We start from the raw sequence: 25,506 nt of genomic DNA on the forward strand, positions 1-25,506 counted from the left end.
GCAAGCTGCCGTGCACCATGAGTGCTGTTGTCAGCAGGGGAGCAGCTACTGTAGAGTTCAGCTTTGGGAAGAGAGAACTTTCTCTTGCTGGAGCAGCTGTATAAGCTGCTAAATACCCCCATCTCCCTTAGGAGCTGAGGTTATCCAGGTCTCGGAGTAAGCCTCCTTGTTAATAATCTTTGTGCACAAATAGGTGCAGTGTTAATTCTGGTATCTCACTTTCAGGGCATTGCTGGAGCAGATGGCCTCCCGGGTGACAAAGGAGAACTGGTAGGTGTCCTTAAATTCCATAGAATTGACTCCTTAAATAACAGATGGGTCTAGAGAACCATGTATCACAAACTAATCTCGTCAGTAAGAATTAACCAAGAGCTCCAACCCTGATGGCTGCGAAAAGGAGAAGGCAACCCAAGCCTTTCCACCGCCGTGGAGCTGTGCATCAGCTCTCCTGTTGTCTGCAGGAAGCACCAGGTAGCCTGTGCAGCCTTTGCAGAACTGTGGTGCATCACTGCTCAGTTGTCATTTTGCTCCTCGGAGCAGTTGTTGCCCCATCCATGGGGGGTTTGGTCCATCTCAAGACGCAGCAGCGTTGCCCGGACCCACGCTCAGCAGCGGTACCCGGGGCCAGTCTTGGTGTCAAGAGCCCTCTCCCTGTTGTGCCAGGGCTGAATCTGGTCTCCAGCATCCTGTTACCATTCCTGGCCCCTGCGCTAGGAAAGCCGTGTATGTGTCATCACGGCTTCCCGGAGCTTGGGGGATTTGGTTTTAGATGCGCATTTCCTGAATGGATCATTCTTTCTTATTCCCTTTTTCTTTCTAACAGGGTCCCTTTGGTCCTCCTGGCCAAAAAGGAGAGGTATGTGTCACCTCATGGGCTCGTGCCCTTGTCATGGTTTAACTCAACCGGCAACTAAACCCGCCGCAGCCACGTGCTCACCCTCCTCCACCCCCTGGGGAATGGGGAAGAGAATTAAAGGGGAAAAGGGAAGGAGACTCGTGGGTTGTTGAGATAAAAAGAATTTAGTAATAAGAAGAATATAAAATTAAAATTAACAGTGATAAAACAATAATATATGAATATATATTAAACTATATTATAATAACGTACACGAACAAGTGATGCACAGTGTAATTGCTCACCACATGGTGACCAACGCCTGTCCCTTCCTGGCAAGCGATCCTGAAACAGGTAAGTCCCGACACCGCAATCCCGAACGGGTGAGAGGCCTGGAGAGAGAGAGAGAGAGAAAACTCTGAGACCAAGAGAGTCATTCAGAAGAGCATGAACTCAGAAGAGAATTACCAACTTCCCGGTCAACCCTCATCTATGTACTGGGCATGACGTTGCATGATATGGAATATTCCATTGGCCAGTTTGGCTCTCAGTCCTAACTCTACGTTCAAATCATAAGAGGAGCTGTGAGCCCTCTGTCCTGGCTGTGCTCCCCCCAGCCTGTTGTGCTCCTGCACACTGGCAAAAACATGGGAAGCTGAGAAGTCCTTGAGGTCACAATGCCAACTATAACCATCAGTGTGCTACCAACATTAGTCTCATAACAAATCCCAGACTAAATCTAGAACACAGAGCTCTTCTGGCTGCTCTGCTAAAAAGAAAAACTAACTTTGTTCCAGGACAGCCCCGAAAGGTTTGGCAGTAAACACGCTTATCCCATCTTTCAATGATGTATCTCCATAAACCATGTTCCGGTGTTCATTCCTAGAAGCAGGTTTTTGTCACGGCCATGCTATAAAATCGAGGACAATGATGATTTTCTGTGGCATTCAGAACATTCCAATGTGTTTGATCCTTTTGCTGCAGCATGGACTCTTACTATCATGACCTGTAAACGTGAAATCACCCGTGTGATGTAAGAAACATACGTGAGCAGCCAGATCAGTTAGGGAAACCCAAAGAAAGGCTTAACTAATCCCTATGAGAAAATAACGGGCTGTGTCTTCTGTTTTAAGTGGGGTGCTTTCTTTTCTTTTTCCCTCCTTCATTACAGCCAGGAAAAAGAGGAGAACTTGGTCCAAAAGGTGTCCAAGGACCCAATGGGACAGCTGGAGTACCCGGGATCCCAGGACATCCAGGGCCCATGGGCCATCAGGGAGAACAAGGCGTTCCTGGCATCACGGGCAAACCTGGGCTTCCTGTAAGTGTTGTCTGCTTCTGGGGCACAGGCGAGGGGTCTCTAGAGTGAGTAAGTGGATCGTGGATTTTGAATGGATATTCAAAAAATAAGGGCCCGTATTTGAGCAGGCAGAAGTAGGTGACTGTGCAGGCGAGGTAACAGTCTTGCATCGAGAGTTTACGAGTGCAAAAAGAGAAACAGTCTGCAAGCTTCAGAATTAAAGCCCCCCAGAAGGTACACCTTGGAGGATTAGTCTTCTCTCCTGATGATACACAGACAGATTATCTGCATCCATTGGCACGGGCTGTGGGTCACTGTTCTCATGACAAAAGTGAGTTAAAGTTGGTTGTCTAACCATACAACTCCTGTTCACTACTTCACGTTAGACCTCTGTCTTGGTCCAGAGCTCATGTTTCATCATTCAGGAAAGGCCAGATAAGCCTCAGGTTAAATATTTGGCCTGATGTTAAAACTAACTTCTGCCATTAGTATGACTGAGCTCCTGAACTGAAGCTGTCCTCTGCTGAAGAGGGGGAAAAAAACCCACTCCTCTTCATGTGGGATCCAGTGCTGCTTACTGAGCTGCTGGAAATGTCCCGTGTCCTGAATGGGGATCCCCTGAAGGGAGGATTATCGATAACGTGGTTTGTATAAGGACCGATTCTTCTGTTAATTGCAGGGCAAAGAGGCCAGTGAACAACATATACGGGAACTCTGTGGGGAAATGATAAATGGTGAGTACTGCTGAGAGGAAACCGACTTTAATCACCATGTTTAGCTGAAGATTAGTAGATCCTGAACATATGATGGCTCCTGAGATTTGTTTTTTTCTGTCTTAATAAGAAAAAATACGTTGACCTTTAATGTAAGGAAATTACTCAGGAGGTCTCCTTGTTGTCTGGGATGCCTTTCATTTTTCTAAAATTAGTGTTTTTAAATGATTCATCATGGCAGCACACAAAGTGTGCTGAAAGCAGCTGTGACACCAGTACCATACACCCACGCCGGCGAGCGCTGCTGGTTCAGAGCATCTCCCTTCCCTGTGCCATTCCGAACTTCTGCTCCCGCTCCTCTGCCCTCCACGGCAGAGCCCACCGCCCTGGAGCAGGGCTCTGGGCAGGGGCCAGCTCCCAAGGAGCGTTCTCCTTTCTCTGAAGTTACTGTTCTGCATTTAGAGGTTATGTTTGCCATTTGGGATGAAGTTCAACTCTGAAAGCTCATCTCAGAAAACTTGTTTTAATTATTTAAGTGTAATTTTCTAGAATACTCGATGTCTTCTTTTAAAGAGGTTTAGGACACAGGAAATACCAATGCCTTAAAATACCTGCTGATCTCTGAAAAAATAATCTCCCTCCGTGGAGATTTAAAAAAATTAAAAGCCACAGATGAGCTGAGAGGATAGATTCAGTGTTTAGTTTCCTTCTGCCAGCAGCAGTAAGTGTGTAGGAGTGGCACGGAGCGAGATGTGCCCAAGCACGCGGCTCTGCTTTACTGCCACCCAGTTCTCAGCTGCTCACTCAGTTCAGCACAGTTGGTGGCAGATGACAGCCAAGCAAAGAGTGAACAGGTTGGCCACGTGGCTTTTAATTGTTCATTTCAGACCAAATTGCACAGTTAGCTGCTAATCTCAGAAAGCCCTTGTCTCCTGGAATGACGGGTCGTCCTGGTCCAGCTGGTCCCCCGGGTCCTCCTGGAGCTACGGGAAGTGCTGGGCATCCTGGTCCTCGTGGTCCCCCTGGATACAGAGGGCCAACAGGAGAACTGGGTGACCCCGGTCCCAGAGGTAAGACTAAACCAACCTCCTTCTCTTTCAAGCCCCCTGAAATAAAGTGCAAACTCGTACTGATTTCAGCAGTGGAGGAGAAAAGATCAAGCCTTGGGCAGCAGATGGAGTTCTAGAGGGCAGTTTTGTACCTTTAGGGCCGCTGTGTAAGCAAAGATCCTAGCAGTGTCCGGAGGATTTTGAGCTTCTCTTGGTCTTTCCCCTTCCTGTCCTTGGATCCCGCTGCAGTACGTAACTCACCGTTGAAATTGTCTGTTTATGATTAAAGGTGACACTGGTGAAAAAGGAGATAAAGGACCTGTTGGCCAAGGCATTGATGGGCCTGACGGTGATCAAGGACTTCAAGGTAAGGCTGTGCAGATAATTTCACAAACCATGGCCAAAGTACAGGCGTAAGAGGGACAGTTTTGGAGAATGTTTTTGAGAAAAGGCTGCTGGGGCAGCTAGACTCTTTGTTTGGTTTTGGTTTCTTCCAGTAACGGCTGGGAAAGGTCAGGAGCTTTAGTAGATGGGGAAGTCAAGACCCTTCCTCACTACTCCCACGTGGCTGCCTGTGCCCCAAGGCCGTTACTCGCAGTGGTACCTCACGTGCAGTAACTCACTCATTAATTACGAAGCAGCGTATCGGTTCATTTAAAGATGTGCAACAACTGGGAAGGCTCTGGCTCCAGTTAAGGCAAAAGCATCAGCCTGCTGCCTGTTCCCTGGTGGACACGTGTGCCTGCAGTGAAAGCTACAGCTGGGCCCACCAGCTGTAGTCTCCCAAAATTCAGTTTGTCTTTCCGGATCAAACGAGAAATGGAGGACAGTATTGCCTTTTACCTGAAACAAATATAACCTCCTAATCGAATGATCTTGAGCGAGAGTGGTGTTACTGCTCTGCACCTGCTATAATCCCAGTTCCTGAAGTCATGAATCCTTTACCAAAAGATTCAGAGATTAATTTGTGCAAATTAATGAGTCTCTATTAGAAACTCAGAAGAATACTCTTTATTTTGCTCACCTATTAAAGCAGCTTTTCTAATTGCTATTACATCTGCACACTGATTTAGGTCACAGACATCAACAGCAGGCTCTGCATCCGTATAATTTCATAAACCCAGAATATTTATAACCAGTTTTCTCAGATTCTTCCATAAAACAACTACATTGATCCATAAATGTTTTCCAAAGGGTGTAAACAGAGATACAGATATTTATAGATACAGCTGTCCCTCAAGGAGACAAAAGCATATTTTATTATTTAAGAAAGCTTCATTGGCTTGCTGTTACAGAAATCAGCGTTTCGTCAATTATGCTGGACATCTGAAGGAAAAATAAATTTAAAGCTTTTTTTTTTCCCTTAAGTCTACCCAAAGCAGAAATAATATTTGCCAATAAACAAAAGATATATTTCATTGTGAGCAAATTTTTGAAATTGGACACAGGGATGAAGGATGTAACGTCAGGGAGGTGTTCTGCATCATCATTCCCTCTACTCTCCTTCTCTTATTCGGAATCTTAATTACACCTAGATGTAAGGAGGTGCAATGAATTGAAGCAGCTGGAGGCCAGGAAGGAGGGGCAGATGTGTATTGTCACGATAAGTAAGCTGTGAGCTCACACATCCAGGGCATTCCTGATTGAGGGATGATGTAAAACCATTCTGGTTACACATTACTTGCTGTTTTTCATGGAGTCATACACTTAATTGGGAGTACCGAGATGGAATCCAGTTCTACTACATGCATAACAAAAGTGCAGTATAAACGTCCACCTTCAACGACACTGAGGTAATTCCAGTAAATCCAAGGTACTCTAAAAAATCCAACACACATATTCCAGATGCAGGCTAAATTTATTCAACACCTTGTACTCAACAGGCCGTAACAATTCTGATGTACAGACACTCAAAATATTTCAAGAACTCTAAAAGTAACACAGATATATATATATATATATACACATATTAAATTTTTTTTTTTAAAGAAAAAAGGGAAGGCAATAATGCATGTAATCTTTTTCCCCTTCTTGTTTAGGACCACCTGGTGTCCCTGGAATTACTAAAAATGGCCGTGATGGTGCTCAGGGTGAACCCGGTCTTCCAGGGGATCCTGGTACTCCTGGTGCTGTCGGGGCTCAGGGAACTCCAGGAATATGTGACACGTCAGCTTGCATGGGAGCTGTTGGAGCATCAACTTCCAAAAAATCATAAAATGACAGTACCAGAAGTGGAGAAGTGACTGAGTATTTAACTAAACAGTGCATTGTAAGAAAACAGAGTCCTCCTAGTGCTAAACGGAGAGATCTTCCTTCTATTGTATAAGTGGAGACGTTGACAGTTCTATGAGTAAGGAAGCATCAGGTGAAAACTGTAATTAAAAGATGCTTTATAAGTATTTTCTTCTCCCCTCAATTATTTTCCAGAATTTTTACTGCCAAACCTCACCTTCCCTTTCTCCCTTTGTTCAAGAGACCTGCAAGAGGAAGCATTGTTCTTTTTACCCTCACCCCTCAACTGTACTAGAGATCAGGAATTTTCTGTACAAATGCCCGAGCCTTATCCATGGAATTCCTTGGTGCTGCTCCCACTGGCTTCAGTCAGTGCACAAGCCTGCCTAAGATACGCACTGCTGAGGTATTCAGGCACCCAAGTGCTGCTCACAGCAGTGGGAATTAGGTATTTCAATAGCCTGGATTTTAAGATCTGCACATTCTGGGCTAAGGAAGACCATAGCTTATGTATATGCTGTCAATCACCAATTTTCAGATTGCACCCCAGATGTTTGCCACAACTAGTGAATAGTAATCCTCTTGCAATCGAATTCTGCAAAAGGTGTAATATATGTTTTAATTTACAGGGGAGATTTTTTTTGTATATTTCCATGTAATAAAGAAACCAAAAACCAGCATTTTCACGACCTCTACTTCAGCTATTTGCACAGCAATTGTGAGTGAAGCCCAAACAGGAAAGGATGCTCTTTTAAAGTCCAGCTGAAAAAACCTGTATGAACTGTTGTAAAAATAAAAGGAGATTTTTTTTTAACCTTTTCCTTGTGATGTTGTAAGTGTCATTATACACATCAAACTAATTCAGCTGAACTCCACCTTCCAGAACTGGTTTTACTAGGATTGTTTGGAAATAAATTGCTGCAAAATTGTCCATGTCCGTGATTTAAAACAGTATGTATTTTGGAAGATCTTTTTGTTCTTTAAAACCTATTAGCATCACCTGTTTTAGAAAATTAATAAAACCACTCTCAGCTCACACACTATTTCTGTCCTATATGCTAAAGCTTATGAACAAAGGAGTCATATTAATCTTTAAATATGAAAATAGTTTCTGCATTTAAAAGAGCTACTGTTTACAATATGCCACTCTTGGACTAAAGTAACAACACAAGAACCTGTTGGACAGGTGTGTGACAGACATTAAAACCAGTACTGTACTTAAAAAAAACAAACAACAAACACACTAACACCACTGCCTTACTCTTCAGGGCCAAGTATGTAAAAATATGTATGGCAAATATGAACATAATAATATCAGCACAGTCTAGAAACTTACTCATTAACCAATACAGCCTTTAAATTTTTAATGGGAAAAACGGGAATTATAATGTGGTAACTTTAATTCCTCTTTACACTTGAAGAGTACATTTGCATCTCGTCACTAAAATAACAGGATGGATTGATCTTCTACAACTATTCTTAACTGTACTGGATCATCTTTAAAAAACAACAAAAAACCCCAAGGCAGAATGACAAACCGAAAAATAACATCTTTTTTATAACTAAAGGGGAAAAATAACATCTTTTTTATAACTAAAGGGGAAAAATAACATCTTTTTTACAACTAAAGGGGAAAAATAACATCTTTTTTACAACTAAAGGGGAAAAATAACATCTTTTTTACAACTAAAGGGGAAAAATACTTAGCTGTCATGACGTTTTCTTGTAGCTTCTGGTCCCAAAGCCCCTTTAACAGAGCCCTGATTGCTATGGCTGGTAGTTAACTTGCATTTCCATTTTGAATAAAGAATGTTTCCTTTAAAGCTCTATTTATGTATTTTTACACGTTACAGTTTGCAATTCATATTCAGCATGTAAATGGAGAAAAAAAATATACAGTTTGGGCCATTGTTAGCCATACGTGTCATACACTTCAAGGCGCTCAGTTCAGACTACTTGGTCTCCATAGCCATGCGTGTTTTCCTGCACTGGACACGTTACAAACGAGTCTGATCTTGTTATTTTGAGCCTCCTGCCTGTTTTACCACAGAACACAGTCTCAAATTCCTAAAAATCAAAATACAAACAATAAATGACAATCATGTTTAATGTAGGTATTTACTTGAGATGTATGTTCTTGTTTCACTAGTGTCTTGGGAAAAAAAAAAATACACCTTTAATAGGAAGTGCTGAGGAGCCACGGCAGCATCTAGACAAGCAGCTGTTCCTACACACCCTCCCTCTACTCTCAAGTTACTCAGCAGAGCCAGAATTACTCTGGGGCTGCAAGCACTGGTGTGGTTGCACAGGAGCTGCTCACAGTGTGTATGAGTCTCTACTACTCTCACCCACTTTGAGGCAGCGTGGACATGTAGCTGTGACTCCCATCACTTAACTACTAGTTCAGGAAAACTAACTAGAAGCCAACTCCGTGGGAAATAGAGAAAATTAAGGGCTGGGGGGTAGGGGAGAGGAAGGATTGAAGAGGACTTCAATCCTAGATTGTTGTCCAGATAGTATTCATGCTCAGGAATTGGGCTAACTGAAATAAATAAATAAAATTTAAAATCTGACTTGAAAACCCTGGCTGAAGACAGCCTGTGGTTTCACACTACTGGACTGAACCAGCTATAAGAAAAAAAAAAAAAATTTAAAATGAAGTTTCAATGCTATGGCTGTCCCTCACAAACAGCATCAGGCAGAAGCGTTCCACAGACTTTTAGCTATGCCAGCTTTAAATATCTCACATTTTTGTCAAGAACAAAAAGGAAATTAGATGGGAAACCTGTTTCAGAGAATCACCGTGCCTTTCCCGAATGTACTTCAGGAACGCAGCTGTCCATTGCAAAGTCGTTGCTTTATCAGTGTCGACGTTACAGAAGGGAACCAGGAGATTCAGCTCATCACAGCAAACCCGGATTCTGCGCCTACAGGCAAACAGAAAGGTTGTTAACTGATGGGGGAGAGGGAAGGAAAAAAAAAATACAAAAAGACAGACTATTCACCTGGGCTACAAGCTTTGGGGACATCTTTTTGTTCGCTACAAGCTTTGTATTTGCATATTAGTCATGTTACATGCAAGTTTTGCCTTTACAGAATTGGTTAAATGTTTTGAAATCTGTTTATAGAGGAAAAAAAAACACCAACTACAACCACAACGAAACAGACATATATTTTTCCTCCAAAGCCACCAAACCCTGTCCACCTGCATTGCTTTTTCTTGTAGGTAAACCAAAGTATGTCAAATTTACATTTTACTCTGGATAATGATGGGAGTATTACAGTATTTTAGGCTTCAAAAAATTTGTGCTGCCGCTCCTCATAGAATGGTTTGGGCTGGAAGGGACCTCAAAGATCATCCAGTTCCAACCCCCCTGCCATGGGCAGGGACACCCTCCACTACACCAGGTTGCTCAAAGCCCCATCCAACCTGGCCTTGAACACTTCCAGGGATGGGGCAGCCACAGCTTCTCTGGGCAACCTGTGCCAGTGCTTCACCACCCTCTGAGTGAAAAATTTCTTCCTTAGATCTAATCTAAATCTCCCCTCTTTCAGTTTAAAGCCATTTGCCCTTGTCCTGTCACTACACACCCTTGTCAAAAGTCCCTCTCCAGCTTTCCTGTAGGCCCCCTTTAGGTACTGGAAGGCTGCAATAAGATCACCCCGGAGCCTTCTCTTCTCCAGGCTGAACAGCCCCAACTCTCTCAGCCTGTCTCCATAGCAGAGGTGCTCCAGCCCTCAGATCATCTTCGTGGCCTCCTCTGGACCCGCTCCAACAGCTCCATGTCCTTCTTGTGCTGGGGACCCCAGAGCTGAATGCAGAAATCAGAAGGTAATAGAAACTACCTTCTGTCTCGCTCCATGCGGTTATGTCTCTCTCTTCGCTGAGCAACTCCATCCCGGGTGCCGCTTGGCACCTGGGCACCAGAACTCGCCGGTGCCTCCTGCCACGGGCCCTGGGCAGAGGCACCACTCTGGCTGTCATCACGCGTGTTCTGAATTTCACCCAGAGGTTTGCGTTCCGTGTTCGTGTTCAACGGGCTTATGCGGCTGCAGCTTCTTCTGTTTATCACCTGCTTGCACAAGGTGTCTTTTGGGAAAAAAAACAAAGAGGAAAAGAAGAATGTATTTCTAACCCTTCCACAAATCACTGAAAATTAAGATCATGGCAATTTTTTTTTTTGACACTTTATTTATAAACTTTGAAGCTTTATTGCCAGCCCAGGTTGACTCTTTGGAAGCCCTAAGGCTTTGCTTGCTGTTTCAAAATCCACCTAGCTTCTGTTTTCCCAGAGCACCCACTGAGATCATGCCCGCCTTTGACGAGCATTTGGGGCAGTCCTCCAAATGTTCTTCACTTGGATAATGACTACATCTGCTATACCAACTTTGGGGTCAAAGAGTACAGAAAGAAACCAGTTGCTCACTGTAGGCCCAGATTTCAAAGGTTCTTTGCAACCCTGGCTTTTCTCAGGTCAAGCTAGAAGTGCTAAATGATTTTGAAAGTACAGCTAAAATCAGAGGTGAGGATTGGTTTTTTGAGAAATCTAGTCCCATATTGCACATCTCAGACATAAGAAACACACCTCATATGATTCACTAAAATCATATTCATTCTAAAAACCACACAAATTCAGAAAAATTCAGAGAAAGCTAAGTGAAAAGAAAATAAATGGTTTACCTCCAACTTTAATCCAAACTTCCTCAGGAAAAGCTTTATTCACAGCACCTACTGTCTGTTTTGTGGATTCAACTTCCTGATAGCAGAAAGAAAATGTCTTGGACACCCCAAGGTCTTGATGTTTGGCAGCTTCCAAAACAGTGCAAGACGTTCCAGAAGTCTGCGAAAACCAAAAAGGAACTAGAGGACTGTGTACATGAAAAAGAGACGATTTTAATATTTTCATCTTAACATCTTAAGTTTTAGCCCTGTGATTCCATGTGTTGTATCAGAATAAACCCCAATTACTTCTGCACATCACAACTATAAGGTTTTAACAGACTGCTGAATTATTTTTGGATATCGACGATGTTTCTGAGTGCTACAATAACACTCTTGCTTCAGAGGTTACTGTGAGGTGGAGGAAAAAAAAATCTTTTCCACCCAAATTCATTAGAAAAACATGGAACCATGGAAGACAGTACTAAGTGTCTCCTCCTTGTCTTGTGTAGATGAAGCAGAGAGATACACCACTAAACTCAAGAAAAGTCTCCTTCTAGTAGGAAATCTAATATTGATCATTACCTGGAGGCACATTATTACAAACGACACAACTGCCACATGATTGGGTTGTGTCAAAATTAATTTTGATGGTCTTAAAGATTAGCATAAGAATAAATAAATGGCCTTACAGATCATTCCTATCATCCCTATTCACACCAGGCCACACTTTAACACAAACCTTTGGAATGATATTACCCCTAGGGGATTAGCATCATTAAAATTTGAAATTAGCAGAGTACAACTAGTGGTGAACATGTCATCTACCTGTGCTTGTGAAGGATTAGCACTTCCAGCAGTGGAGCATGCGTTCATCGTAAAGAACGGGTATGTGAACTGTAAAGAAGACGTGGCAGGTGCAGGCTTATTTTTCCCTAACGCAGCACACTTGTTTTCTTGCTGATGAAGAGGAACACCTATCAGTTCTGATGGCTGTCGAATCAATGTTACTAAACTTTAAAAAAAAAAAAACAAACAAACAAAAAACCACAGAAAACATACCAGACTGACTACGTGAAAACGAGTGCAGAAAAGTTTACAGCTACACATACATCTAGTAACTACCACCAAGAAACCACTTCCATTTACTGCAAACAGAAATCGTTGTTATTGCCCTATTGCCTACTTCAGGGACAAAAAAAAAAAAAACATAATCAGCTGAGAAGGTATTTTACTCTGTGCAGTAACAATTCAGCTTTACGCCTCAATAAAAGGTTTTATCAGCACACTAAGACAGTTACAGGGCCAGATTGTAAACCAGTATTCTTGCTCAGTTTTCCCCATAGTCAGGCTTCCACATCGTTAACACTTATCAATTGCTCTTAATATTTTATTATGACCAAAATTCTACTTTTTCCTTTTAGCAAGCTGCATGTTAAAGCTAGGTAATGTTCTTCTCTCATTTCTATTTACATCATTACCAAGAATAAAGTTGTAAAGTAATTAATTTTGGAACTATGGTCTGTACCATTTATGCAAGATACAGAGGGGCCTCATCTGAGGTCAGTGGAGCTGCAGCCGCGTTTGACTGGCCCAACTCATCATTCTGACACATTAAAAAAAGTGCTGTTCTTAGGTTTTATGTAGAAAATCAGTTTTGAACTATATGATGCTACATAGTTTAACAACATAAACTAAAATTAATTGCAACACACTTGTTAAGAGTTACTCCAGATTCTTGGGGTTCTTGACATCTGGGGTTTTCGGTCTGGATGCTGTTGAATCTGTCTTCCAACCGAACTCTGACTGCAGATTTAGATATAAGTTCTGGTGCCAGTGCCGAATTTTCAACAAGTATGTTTTCTTTATTCACCCCAACAAAATTCTCATCATGTTTAACTTTTACTAAACTGTGTTCTGGGCCTTCTACAGAGGTATTGCTAGGCATTTTATCTGTTGGGTTCAAAGGGATGTTAGACTCGCTAAGTAACATCATCCTGAGCTCCTGAAAGTCAGCATGGCTCAAATGTGGGTTTGAACTTGGCAAGCTGCCGTCGGAAGGTAACCCTGACTGACAGGCTACTGGGTAAACTGGCTGGTTCCCAGAGCTGTTTGATGCACACCCCTCCTGACCGGTGTTCCGGGAGGTCTGGTGCAGAGCGGGCTCTGCAGCGTTACTGGGTGAGGAGAAGGAATGGAGCCTAGCTTCCACTTCACCTTCACTAGCCTGTGCCTCCGCGTGCGAGTACAGTATGTGCTGCAGCTGCGTGTACTCAATCTCCATCATCTCCACCAGGCCGACGTCTGTGGTGGTGAAGCTAAGGTTTTGCTCACCAAAGGGAACGTCACTTGAGCCTCCAGGTCCGACAGCAACTGGAGCGGGGTCAGGAACACCAACACTTGGAGGAAGGGAGGTCTGAGGCTCCTCTGGGGCTGAACCTGACATGACTACAGCAAACCTAATCAGTCACCAACGCCCGCTTCAGCAGCGCACCACAGAACGCCCAACAGCCACCAGCGCTACCCATTAAAAAGCGAAAATAAAAGGCAAAAAAAACCCTGCACTTAACACCGATTCCGCCCGGGTAACACAGCAACCAGCTCCCGGTGCCCGGCACACTCCGACCATGTCTCCCACCTCCGGCGGCCCCCGAGCCCCGGCGAGACCCCCCCGACAGACACGGCTGCTCAGGAGAAACGGGATTTCACCGGCCGACACCCCGCTGGGGGGGGGGGGGACACACACACCCTCAGGTACAACCGCCCGGGACTCCCTCAGCGCAGCCCGGCGCCGGGGGAAGGCGGAGAGAGCGGGGGGGGGGGGGGCGGGGAGGAAGCAGCTCGCCCGGCCCGGCCGGCCCCGGGCGGAAGGTGCCCCCGGGCTCCGACGGGCAGGCGGAGGAGGGGAACCCGCCCCCCGCCTCAGCCCACCGCAACGCCCCGAGCACCGGCCGCACCCGCCGCCAACCGCCGCGCGCAACCGCCGCCCGCGTGACCGCCGCGCGCGCCTGCGCCGCTCGCCGCCGCCCCGCCCCGCCCCGACCGGCGCCTCGCGCAGGGGCCGGGGGGGGCGGCTCCGGCCCGCGATGGGCACCCCCCGCGGTGGGGGGGTTTGTGTGTTGTCCGGTTCGGGCTGTGGAAGAACCGGCCCCGGAGGAGACGTCCCGGGGGAAGAGCCTGGAGCGGGAGCACCGAGAGGCGGGAGGAGGATCCGGGACTCCCCACACACACACCAAAATCCCCCCCACGAGGGGATTTTTCGCACCGAGCCATTGAACGGGAGCTCAGCGTTGCTTTTCCACGTCAGGCCTCCCCGGTAAAACGTGCACACGACAGGAATTTTTGTCACCAGCGCGAGGTTTGGGAATTCTCCAGCCCGCAGCGGGACATCGTGTTTGCTCCCAGTCGCCGTCGGAGCAGCGCGGCGGAGCTCGTTCGGGAGCACCCCATGGCAGCGGGTGCGTGCTCTACATCGCTCCCAGGATTTCAAAAATCCTCCCCGAAGCAGGCTGGCCAGGGCCAGGTCGTGACAGACGACCGATCGTCATGACATTTGTCACGTTTTTCGGTGACTCGGGTGCCACGGAGTCCTCTCCCCTCGCTGTTATTGGCCACCGACGCACAGCGAATATGCAGGAAAATTGTACGAGGAAAAAGAAAAAAAGCCACAGTGGTTTGAAATTAACACCCGTGGTTTGTTTTGGCGCTGCAGGATGAAGGCTTTTCCCTTTTTGCTGTTTTTTTTCCCCACCAAAAGCGCTTCTGTGCATCCCTGGGGGCAGGAGGTGCTTTCCTGCACCCTCTACAGAGCCCATCGCCCTGGGTTTGCCACTGTAAGATTAAGTTACTAAATTCTAAGTAGTTTGTCAGTGTGTAAAAACTGTTCTTAATAGTTAATCCAAAGCCCCTTTAAAAAGTTCAATTCTTCTGGACTCATAAAGTAATAGAATCATAGAATCATAGAATGGTTAGGGCTGGAAGGGACCTTCAAAGGCCATCTAGTCCAACCCCCCTGCAAGGAACAGGGATATCTCCAACTAGATCAGGTTGCTCAGGGCCTCGTCCAACCTGGCCTTGAACGTCTCCAGGGATGGAGCATCCACCACCTCTCTGGGCAACCTGTTCCAGTGTTCTACAACTCTCATGGTAAAAAATTTTTTCCTAATATCCAACCTGAATCTACCTCCCTCTGTTTTAAAACCATTACCCCTTGTCCTATCACAACTGGCCCTCCTGAACAGCCTCTCCCCATCTTTCCTGTAGGCCCCCTTGAGGTACTGGAAGACCGCTATAAGGTCACCCCGGAGCCTCCTCTTCTCCAGGCTGAACAGCCCCAACTCTTTCAGCCTGTCCTCATAGGAAAGGTGCTCCAGCCCTCTTATCATCTTCGTGGCCTCCTCTGGACCCTCTCCAACTGGTCCATGTCCTTCTTATGTTGGGGGCTCCAGAACTGGACGCAGTACTCCAGGTGAGGTCTCAAAATAGTATCACCTGGTTTCATGAAGATGAGCTTGGATGCCAGGCCTTCATGCGGACACCATCTGGGTGTCCACCACAGCAGGGAGCTCACCATCGTGACCAGTTTGTTTGTACGTTTGGTCTCTATTACATACCTGCTCCTGGTTAGGTATTTTGTTATTAAAACCAGATGCCTATTATAGAAACAAGCCAGAGTGCAAACGGCACAAAAATACTACTCTAGCTTATAAACAGAATAAAAGAAAAAAATAAATCAAAAATTTATGAAATCTATATTCCCTTCAGGAGGTTAAAATAATAAAACCTGCATTTTTTAAAATGAATTCTACGTTTTTAGTGCATTCTTTAATGACGTGCACATTCAATCAAGGTAGCACACACAGACGTTTTCCGTGGCCAAATGTACCATGTTACACTGGTGACTTTCCTCCAGAAACAAACCCAGAAATTTTAAAAGCAGTTTTGTGCGTGTTAGACCTGATAACACACTTTTCGCCTCCTCTAACCCTTTGCATAGTCTCCTTTAGAATGCATAAAATCGGTGTATTACAGTTTTTTATAGATGTACTAACCTTTCTGCTTATATTGTTCTAGAACTTTCAGAGGCTTTTACATAAAAATTTAGCAAAATGCTCTTGGGAAACTTAATTTAGCTAAGTACAAACATAGAGAAAAGCTCAAAATAGTAAGGTGTTTCATGTTATTCACAAGTTTCACCAAGGCCAGGGAACTGGTTTTTTTTTTTTTTTCTCTTTCTTGCAATGCACAATAATAATCTAGTACCAGTTTTAGCTCTGTAAATGGAATTAAATGGTAATGTTCTTTTCAGCCTAGCTTCTACTGTCTGCTGCTGTGCAGAACACAGGAAACTTGCTGCAAAACCCCAAACTGATTCCCCAAACTGATCTGGGATAAAGGAGTATTTTCTAGATGAAAAGCCACACATCTGTTTCATCACAATGTAAAGCCAAGGAATTCATAAACGGTGTGGACTGAGTGCTTAAGTTCAAAGCTGACCTGAATTAAATAATATTTTTTCTTTAGATTTTTTTGGTGTAAAATCCACAAATTACAAACTTCCTAAATTCAAATTAAAAAAAAAATCCCTCATATAAATTAGGAGACGGTTTAGAAATGAGAGAAAAATCATCGGCGCAGATTTTCATACGCTTTTTAGAATGCCTACAACTAAGCATCAACTGGTAGTGACATCCTACCAACCACCACCTGTCGTTAAAACCCGTGTGCCATCAGTGCCTTGAGGTGACTCCTGTGGCTTGTCGAAAAGCAGCAATATTTAGACAATAATACACACACGCAGATTTAAGAAATGGACGACAGTTCTCTGTAGATGTTTATTCTGCTTACAGTAACAAAAACCTGTGAAGTCCCGTATTTTAATGTACAGTAATATATTTTGCCATATAAAATACAATTTACAGAAACTTCTATCAAGTAAACCTAAACAAACACACTTACTTTTTGCATACTTTTGTGTAAGTCTTTAAATTAGAAACATCTCATTAAAAAAAAAATTCTTACACCATAGTAGATGTTTGCATTTAATACCAGCTCTCTGCATTTTATCATTTTCTCTACAGGTTCAGAACACCGATGGTCGTCTCAACCAGCAAATCCTTGATGTATGAGGACTTCCAACATGAACTGTGAAATCCGTAGTGAGATCCATGGCATACATGCTACTTGTAACGTAGTCTTCAGGATGCAAATGTTTATAGGGATCTAATTTTACACTTCCAAAACTATTTTATAAAAATATCAAAATATTTACCCAGCTGTTAATCTACACGGTCAAATAAATTAGCGGGGGTTTATTTCATACCTTAGAACTACGTACGTGAAGAATACATGGAGGAGTAGCAATGTAAGGTATTTCACAGTGAAAAACTTCTCTCTTGGATCACAACATGAAGGACCACCACGCTTCTTTTCAAGCCTAATGCAGTTACACCTTTTCCAGTGGAGAGTTTTAGACACACTACCAGCCTAAGCAGGGTCTACCAATAAAACAGTGACACTTTTTTTTTTTTTAAGGAGCAAAACACTTTTAGAATGAAAAGTAAACCAAAATGGGAATATTTCTTAAGCCTATGGTGAAATTCTACAAAACCAGAAAAATGCTTCACCAAATCAGTTCAATCGAAGTAACAAATTTAGTGGCCCGCTTAACTAACTTACTCTGCCATCCTTTGGTATTCCAATTCATTTGTAGTCTTAGCCTTTTCCAAATAATTGTCTGATGTTTTAAAAAGTTTCGCTGGTTATAAAGGTGCTACTCTTGTATGTTCTCTTAATTACAGACTTGTAAAAACGTGACGTTTAAAACCCCTCATGAAAAAGCTAAGTAAGACTTGTTTGTTTGCTGTACACTTAACAGATGGAATCCAAAACACAAACTACCTGTATATAAAAAGGAAAATAGTGCACTTTAAGCTTATAACATTCCGTTTTCAAATCCTCTGTCAGTCACAAGTGATTATTAACACTGTTCTTCTGCAGCCTTTTCCTAAATGACACTTCCATTGTAAAATAAACAAGACAGCAACAGTGGACTCCTTTTTTTTTTAAAGTGTGTGCTGTAGGAACGACGTTGACACCAAAATATCAGGTAAATGAGATGTAAAGGTATGGCTCCTAAGGTCTGGATTAAATTCTCTTATAAAATTACAATTCAAGTTACTGGAAAACATAACTTTATAATCTTAAAAAGCAATATGCTCTTCTTAGACTTTTTCCATTTCTGTACTGTAAATGGAAATTTTAAGATAAAGATGCAAGTAGAAAAAAACCCAAAATTTCAGTACAGGTAATGCTGTGAATTTTTATAAGAAAAACATTATGCACAAAATGCAGCAAGTGAAAGTCCAGTATGTTCTTGCCTTTTATCTATTTGAGTATTTTCATTCACAGTTGTTCAAAAATTGCTAATTTGTCAGCACATTTTGTAAGGCTAATTTACAACAGTATTTTCGTAAAGGTGAGAATATACAGTATTTACAGAAGATGCTCAGTCCTTGCTGGGTTGTAAAAGTCTATTATTTATGGGAAACAGAATATCAGTCATATTTCTATGACTGATTAGTGGAAGACGAAGCCTCCGCCTCTGTTGGCTTCTGAGCTTCCTTCGGTGTTTCTGGCTTCATCTCCTTACCAATTTCCCTACTCTTACTCCGATCTTTGCGATCTTTCCCTCTTTCTCTTTCACGATCCCGATCTCTCTCTCGATCTCTTTCTTTTTCCCTGCTTCGATCCCGGTCCCTGTCTTTCTCTCTGTCGCGATCTCTGTCTCTGCTTCTTGACCGCTCTCTATCGCGTCTTCTGTAGGATTCTCTCTCTCTGGTTCTTGCTCTCTCTCGGTCTCGGCTCCGTTCCCATTCTTTACCCCGCTCTGAATCCTTCTCTCTCTCTTTGTTTTGGTTTCTGTCTCTATTTTTATCCCATTCCTTGTCTCGGTGTCTCTCCCAGTCCCTGTCTCTATTCCAGTTCCTGCCACGGTCTCTTTCCCAAGGTCTGCCGTGTTCTCGATCCCTTCGTCTTTCCTCAAAGGGTCTACCTTGTCGATTATCTGCTTGCTGAGGCTCTGGCTGTTCCAAAGCCTTGTCTTTATTTCCTCCCTCGTATCTCTCTCTCTGTCTCCCTTCAAATGTCTGGCCTCTAAATTCAGGATTTTTGCCTTCTCGGAAGTCAGGTGCTGACCACTGTCCTTCCGACTCGGCTCCTTGTCCAGCAACATTAGAAAGAGATGCAGATGGTCCAGCTTCCTCCCACATCTCTTTTCTGTGAGGTGGTGGATGGCTTGGAAGGTCCAGGAGCGGTCTTGGGGTTGGCTTCATACCTTGTGGTGACTGACCTTGGAAATGAAATCGAGAAGGGGGAGGTTCATCTTCTTCTGGAAACAGTGCAGGTGTGGCTCCTCTTGGTCCTCCAAACTGAAGCGGTGCTGGACCCCTCTGGTTGGCAAATCTGGGTGGTGGACTCCCTCTTCGTTCTTCAAATGGCTGTGGCAAAAGTCCTCTTGGACCAGGTATATGATTTGGAGCTGGACCTCTCTGCCCTTCAAATTGATTTGGGTGAGGCCCTCTTGGTCCCCCAAAATGATTCGGGGCTGGACCTCTTGGCCCTCCAAACTGAGGGCCTCCTCTCTGTCCTTTAAATTGAGCTGGTGGGGGTCGTCTTTGACCTCCAAAAGGAAAAGGTGAAGGTCCTCTGTTTCCCATAAACTGAGGTGGATCTGGTCCTTCGAACTGTCCTGGAGGCCTAATCATTTCATTATATTGGGAATCTGAGAATTCCATTTGTTCCATGTGAGGTTCCCTACGATCTTCAAACTGAGATGGTGACATTCCTCTTGGAACACCGTAAGAAGGCGCAGGGCCCCTATTATCACCAAAAAAAGATGGTGGTCCATGCTGTGCAGAAAATAAGGAAGGAATGGGACCCTTTTGACCACCGAATCTTCCAGATGGAGGTCCTCTTTGCCCATCATTATTTGGAGAGCCATGCTCTTCAGAGAACTGGGGTGCCGGTCCTCTAAAATTAGGTCCATGAGGTCCCCCAGGTGCATTGAGCATCAGTGGTGGTAGAGGTCCTCCCTTCTGCCCAGAAAATGGAGGTCCAGCTCGGTTTTCGTCAAAGTGCTGTGGGGAAGGTCCGCCCTCACTCTGAACTGATGGAGGTTCGGTTTGTTCTACAAATTGATGAGACTGAGGATTTCTTTGTTCGTCATATTGCACTGCTGAAAGACCCCTCTCTGGTTCAAAGTGACCAGCTGCCTTCTCCTGAGAAGTAAACATTGTATTGGAAAAGGAATCCCTTCCCATTACTTCCTTTGACTCATTCGACCACGAAACTTTATGCATATCTTGAAAAGACTGGCTGTCATTTGATGTGGAGAAATTAGGCTGAAAAGATGTACTTGGAGGTGTTGGAAGTAGCACTTTACGTAAAGGTTTGGATGTAGAAGGTTCCCCAGAAACTGTTTGACTCACATTTTCCAAATTAACTTGAGCAGTGCTTTCAAATTTGCTATTAGGTGCCTCATTCTGGGACACTATAGGAGCCGTTTCACCTGAAACCCAGTTATCACCACCAAAACCAGGCTGAGTAGCAGAAATTAAAGTTTTATCTTCCTTCCCAAGTGAAGCCTGCAAAGCATTTGGAAAACTTGCTGGAGCAATTTCTCTTGTGGGTATTTCATTCTGTACCGCCTGTGGCTTTACTCGAGAATCAACACTGTCATTAGTCTCTGTCACCATCCTCCTAGCTTGTCGAGGATCTCTGTTCTGCCTTGGGTCACTGCCTTGGTTTAAAACTTGTGCTTGCTGATTTAAAGATGAAGCCAAATCTACTTTTGGTGTAGCTTGCTGGTCCTGACGGAATAATTCAGTCTTTATTAGGGAAGATTTTGGTGGTGGTGACATTAAAGCATCAGACACTGAAAAATGCGCCATTGAAACACCAACAGCTGCTCTTTGTTGTCTGAGGGCTTCTTCTTGTTCCTCTAGTTGTCTTTTCTGTTCTTCTATTTGTTTGTTTAATTCTTCCAACATTTTTTGCTGTTCTACCAAGGATGAGGACGCAGATAAATCAGGCACATACGCAGCAGGTGTTTCCGAAGAACTGCTTTTAGTGTCTGTGTACATTTTGTTAGGTAAATCATCAACAGTGACTTTTGCTTCTTCCAAGATAGTTTCATCCTCTGGATCATAGGCCTCATCCTCTAGGTCTGCCGTAGTAGATGGCTTTTCCATATTGTATCGTTTTTCACTTTCACCAGTCTGCATTCCAAAAGCCTTCTCTGGACCATACTCTTCTTCAGGATCATATGGTCTGTCATCCTCTTCCTCTTCTATAGCTCTGTCTTTTGACATCTGTCCAAACTGTTGCACAATAGGATCTAATAAAGGAACAGCTGACATTCCTCCATCAGCAGCAGCTTGACCCTCCTGATTTGAAGACTGGACAGTTTCAGAATCCTTAGCAGGAGGCTCAAAAGTTTTCTTTTTCCCAAAAAGTGTCTGCAGGATGTGTTCCAGAGGTGTGGCAGTCTTTGAGGATGAAGAATATGTAGTAGTGGCGCTTGCAGAAGCAGCAGTTGAAACTGGTGGTGTTACAGTAGTTGTGGTTCCACTTTTAATCGAGGACAGTATTTTCAATACTGAAGGTGTAACTGCTGAGGTGTCTGGAACGGGAAGTGGAGGTGGAGGTGGAGGAGATCCAGGTGGTGTTGTACTTACAGCTGAATCTCCTGAATAAAGTGTGTATTTCGGAGTCTTCTTCTCTTGCGAAGCAGCCAGCGGCCCTTTAGAGAACAGAGATGTTTCTGTTTCCTCATGTGCTTGGACTCTGCTTCGCTTTTCCTCTACCTTGTCCGTTTCAATGCCAGTGGCCAGACGTTTCCCCTTCTGACAGATAACCAATCCAAGAATTAAATTTGGCCGAGACGACTCAAGACCTGAAAGGGAACACAAAGATTGTATGTGTAAAAACCTAATTTTTAATTACGCTTTCAGTAGAAACTTATTATTTTATATAGTGGCAGCTATAAAAGTCATAAAGATAACAGTTTTTCTAAATTGCATTAGATGACCTTTTGGCAATTTTCATTAATCCATAAGCATAGGCATCTCTATTTCATTACTTTATATATATATTTATATAATAAGTAAATAAATGTTTTAATTCCTTCCTTGCTATTTTTAATAAAAGATTGCAGCAAACAGGTATGATTATTAAAAAGCATCTCTGCAAATGTTCAAAACCAAAGAAAATTTTTAGATTTGTTTGTATTGTTACACTGTTTTTCTTGTTCAGCCTCCCCCTGAAAATCATATATTTACTTTTAAATAGTTTGCAAATATGAGATTGAAAAGTGAGAAAACCTGGGCTGAACTGCTTAACTATATTTGTTATCATCTGTGCTAAAGACTGCATTGACATTTACACCAGCCTGTAAATATTTTGTCTATCTCTAAGTCAAACAAATACCAGTAATTGCTAAAAAGAGAACTTCAAACAAACTGTGTTTGGAAACAGTATTAAAGCCTGTAACCCACTCCCTGTCTGTTTGGCTTTTTTCCAGCTGGGTATTATTTTAAAAGGTGCTCGAAGCAGGGAAACTGGTAACTAACGTGCCAAACCAGCCCAGGAGAGCTTGGGCAGACATAAGTTTAGCATGTGGGAGAAAGGGGCACAGCTGAGTTTGCTTCCTCTGCCAGAACCCGGTTGGGCAGCACGAACCCGACGTGCAGAGGGCAGGGTGACTTAAACCGCCCGTCACAGCACTCGGTTTGATGCAAAAAACACTGCGAGCAGCATTGCCCCTTTGTAAGCTCCTTGAATCCTTGGAGAAGTATATCCAAAAATGATAGGAAAGTTTCTGAGAAAGAGGGAAAATGCAAAGATCTGTAGGTCTGTTTCTTGCTCCTGTATTTCTTCCTTTTCCCTGCACAGTTCCCACTGGCACTTGTGGAAGATAAATACGGCCAGAATGAAGGGCAGGGAATAAATCATTTAACATACAGCTGGTGACAAATGTAGACAATCTGTATAGAGAGAGGCTGTTATTTAACTGCTGGATTTAATGACCCTTAAAGGGTCATCATTTGAGGGCCACTGCCTTTCCCTCCTATGCGCCATGAGTTATTATTTGCACCCAGCTAGGAAGTGGTTAATATAGAAACATAAAGCAATCTGTAAAGTAACAGATGAATGTTATCTGTGGTTAAATGGTAAAGCAAGGACTCTGGCCTATGTCATTCCTTCTATTCATGACCCTGTAAGGAAGAGGTTTTTATATATATAGATATATATGCATGCTCCTTGTTCTTATTAAATCAAACCGACTGCTCATTAAGGAACAATTCTTACATATCTAATTATTAGCACTGAAAACTTTTTGATACCAACAAAAAACCCCAAACCCCATAGCTGCAGATATATTCCATTAGCAAACCATATTCACAGACACATTACTTTGCTGAAACAACTGAATTTGAAGAAGTTTTAAGGGGACTCTTAAATTTATCATGTAATAAGAAAATTGCATCAGCTGTTCTCCTAAATTTATGTTCCTATTTATTAAACCTCACGTATCCTAAGTGCTTTTGGTTGCTAACGTCACACCGAGAAGTCAATAGAAGAGTTTTGTATATTTTCAGGTTAAATGTGAAGCTTTGTCAGTAAGAAGATGCCATCACTCCTGCACCTTAAGCTAAATTCAATTAGAACCTGAGTAACTACAAGATGAAAAATTTAGCTGAATTGATGCCCAGGGAAAGCCCAAGCATTAGAACCAATTAAGTCAAGAGATCTTCTTCAACGGAAGCCTGTACCACAGCAATTATTTGCCTTTTGCTAAATAACACACCAAAACCATCGCTGCTTTATATTTTAAACTATTTCTTTTCAATATTTGCTATATATTTCATTAAGAAAGACCTTTTGTTCACAGAACGCCCCCCCAAATCACTGACACTTCCACTTCTTACACTCAAATCTTATCCCATATAAACCTTATTTTCCAAATAATGAACTACAGATAACAGGACAAAGATGGTAATTTTTCAGATAAAGTAAGTTAACTGCAAAGTTTTGTGAAATCTCTTGACAACTGAGGGAGAACAAACTCTCCTTTAAAATTCTGCTTTCTTCTGATTGCAACTGGTATTGTGCAGAGAAACTGTTTTAATCAGTTACTGAAGAAACCAGCAAAGTCTGATTTCTCCCAAGAAATAATATTTTTAAAAAAGCACTAGACAAAATGATAACGAAAATTTGAGGCCAATCTAAAATATTTGCCTGAGATTTCCTATCAGGAATGGCTCTCATTAGAATTGTTGAGAAACAAGAATAATGAAATTTGAGTGAAAGTTTTTGGACCACAGTTATTCTGCAGAATACGTTCTAGATCCAAAACAGAATTCATACTATTTCACAGTTCAGTAGTCAAGTTTTACATAGTTCTGTGGTTTAGAGAGTATTGGACATGCTGTTTTAAATAATCTTTTCTTTTTCATTTTGTAGTACATATTACTTCCTATTTGTACATCTAAAATTCAGTGCCAAAAAGGCTTTTTCCTCCAGGTGCAAGATTTTAGTGTTAGTAAGTGTTGCCAATTTTCACTTTCTTCTTTCATATTTAGGAAAAAAAAAAAAGTATAAATACATGAAGAAAATTAACCAGCTATATTACTAGAACTAAGATTTGCCAATAATTCAGTACATGCGCAAATGTGCCCTGTAAGAGGAGCAGAGATGCTGAGATGTACGATGAAAGTAGGCAAGACAGGAACTAAACAATTAACTATTTTCTGTAAATCTAAGATTATTCAGAAAGGACCACATAAATACTTGACTTAACCAAATACTCATTACTCAGCCTAAAAGCAATTCTAGCAGTCCTGTTCCCAATCATTTACTACCTTAAATGAAATTATATTAATAGATAAGATCAAGGCATAGTTCAAAAGACAGACAACTTAACTGGGAAAAAAAAAAACACATTCACAATTTAGCCAGAATAGACTCATTAGTTAGAAATGGTTCGCTGTGTGTGAATTTGCTTTATATTTTTATCTTTACTGGTATATGAATAACAACTCCACATTTGGTCAGTGCTGACCAGTGCAGAGGATCTCACAAATTGATGTTCATCTAAAAACTCGTATTAGGCATTTGCTCTTCTGTTGTTAAGGTTTTGGTTATCTGCTTTTATGCAGAGACTTGTGATTTGTGCAATTAGTCACAACGTGAATCTCAAACACTGAATAATTGAAACAAACAGGTTTTAAAAACCCATCAGACAGGATATCTAATAAATGGCAATTACTGAAAAAACAGTTCTGAATCCCTGTAAGAAACAGAGATCGTCACTAATTAAAACAGGGTAAAATTTTGATATACTTTCAAAACAATAAATTCCAGTAGTAAGTTAATAACAGTAGTTATAATTTAATCTGTTTCAAGTTTAGGCATAATATATCTTTTAAAAATTTACATTTTGATACTATAATTTTACACAAACATTCTAAGTTATGCCTAACGTAGCTTCTAGATTCACCCAAAGTGATGGAACACGAATGCTTCTTTGGAATGGAAACATACAGCCAGACCAGCACTTCAAAGGTCTAATTTTAGGGAATAACGAAAACATTGGCTGCAGTCTCCAACTGTTGCTCAATGACTGTCTTTCCCAGGCAAGGATTTCAAAGGTGCTGCGA

At 42.7% G+C, this 25,506-nt stretch overlaps 3 protein-coding genes across 6 annotated transcripts in view; 1 reads left to right on the forward strand and 2 right to left on the reverse strand.

Moving 5' to 3' along the window:
* Nucleotides 1-6,754, forward strand: part of COL9A3 (collagen type IX alpha 3 chain) — a 38,535-nt gene extending 31,781 nt beyond the window's left edge. The window contains exons 26-32 of the mRNA XM_009981558.2: nt 226-270; nt 824-856; nt 2,007-2,153; nt 2,812-2,866; nt 3,733-3,915; nt 4,184-4,261; nt 5,934-6,754. Coding sequence (XP_009979860.2) covers nt 226-270; nt 824-856; nt 2,007-2,153; nt 2,812-2,866; nt 3,733-3,915; nt 4,184-4,261; nt 5,934-6,109 — 717 coding nt within the window. The 3' untranslated portion in view covers nt 6,110-6,754. The remainder of the gene's footprint in view (nt 1-225; nt 271-823; nt 857-2,006; nt 2,154-2,811; nt 2,867-3,732; nt 3,916-4,183; nt 4,262-5,933) is intronic.
* Nucleotides 6,755-8,078: 1,324 nt separating this feature from the next.
* Nucleotides 8,079-13,232, reverse strand: TCFL5 (transcription factor like 5). Its single transcript, XM_009981547.1, is given in 7 exon segments — nt 8,079-8,102; nt 8,104-8,193; nt 8,912-9,053; nt 9,973-10,216; nt 10,808-10,967; nt 11,615-11,801; nt 12,502-13,232. Coding segments are annotated over 7 exon segments (1,578 nt in total).
* A 4,783-nt stretch (nt 13,233-18,015) lies between these two features.
* Nucleotides 18,016-25,506, reverse strand: part of DIDO1 (death inducer-obliterator 1) — a 54,895-nt gene continuing 47,404 nt past the window's right edge. For all 4 annotated transcript variants that reach the window (XM_086623081.1, XM_086623080.1, XM_086623078.1 and 1 more), the window contains one exon: nt 18,016-21,740. In XM_086623081.1, coding sequence (XP_086479207.1) covers nt 18,355-21,740 — 3,386 coding nt within the window. In that variant the 3' untranslated portion in view covers nt 18,016-18,354. The remainder of the gene's footprint in view (nt 21,741-25,506) is intronic.

This window comes from Tauraco erythrolophus, chromosome 18 (assembly GCF_009769465.1).
Source record: "Tauraco erythrolophus isolate bTauEry1 chromosome 18, bTauEry1.pri, whole genome shotgun sequence".
Lineage (NCBI taxonomy): Eukaryota > Metazoa > Chordata > Aves > Musophagiformes > Musophagidae > Tauraco > Tauraco erythrolophus.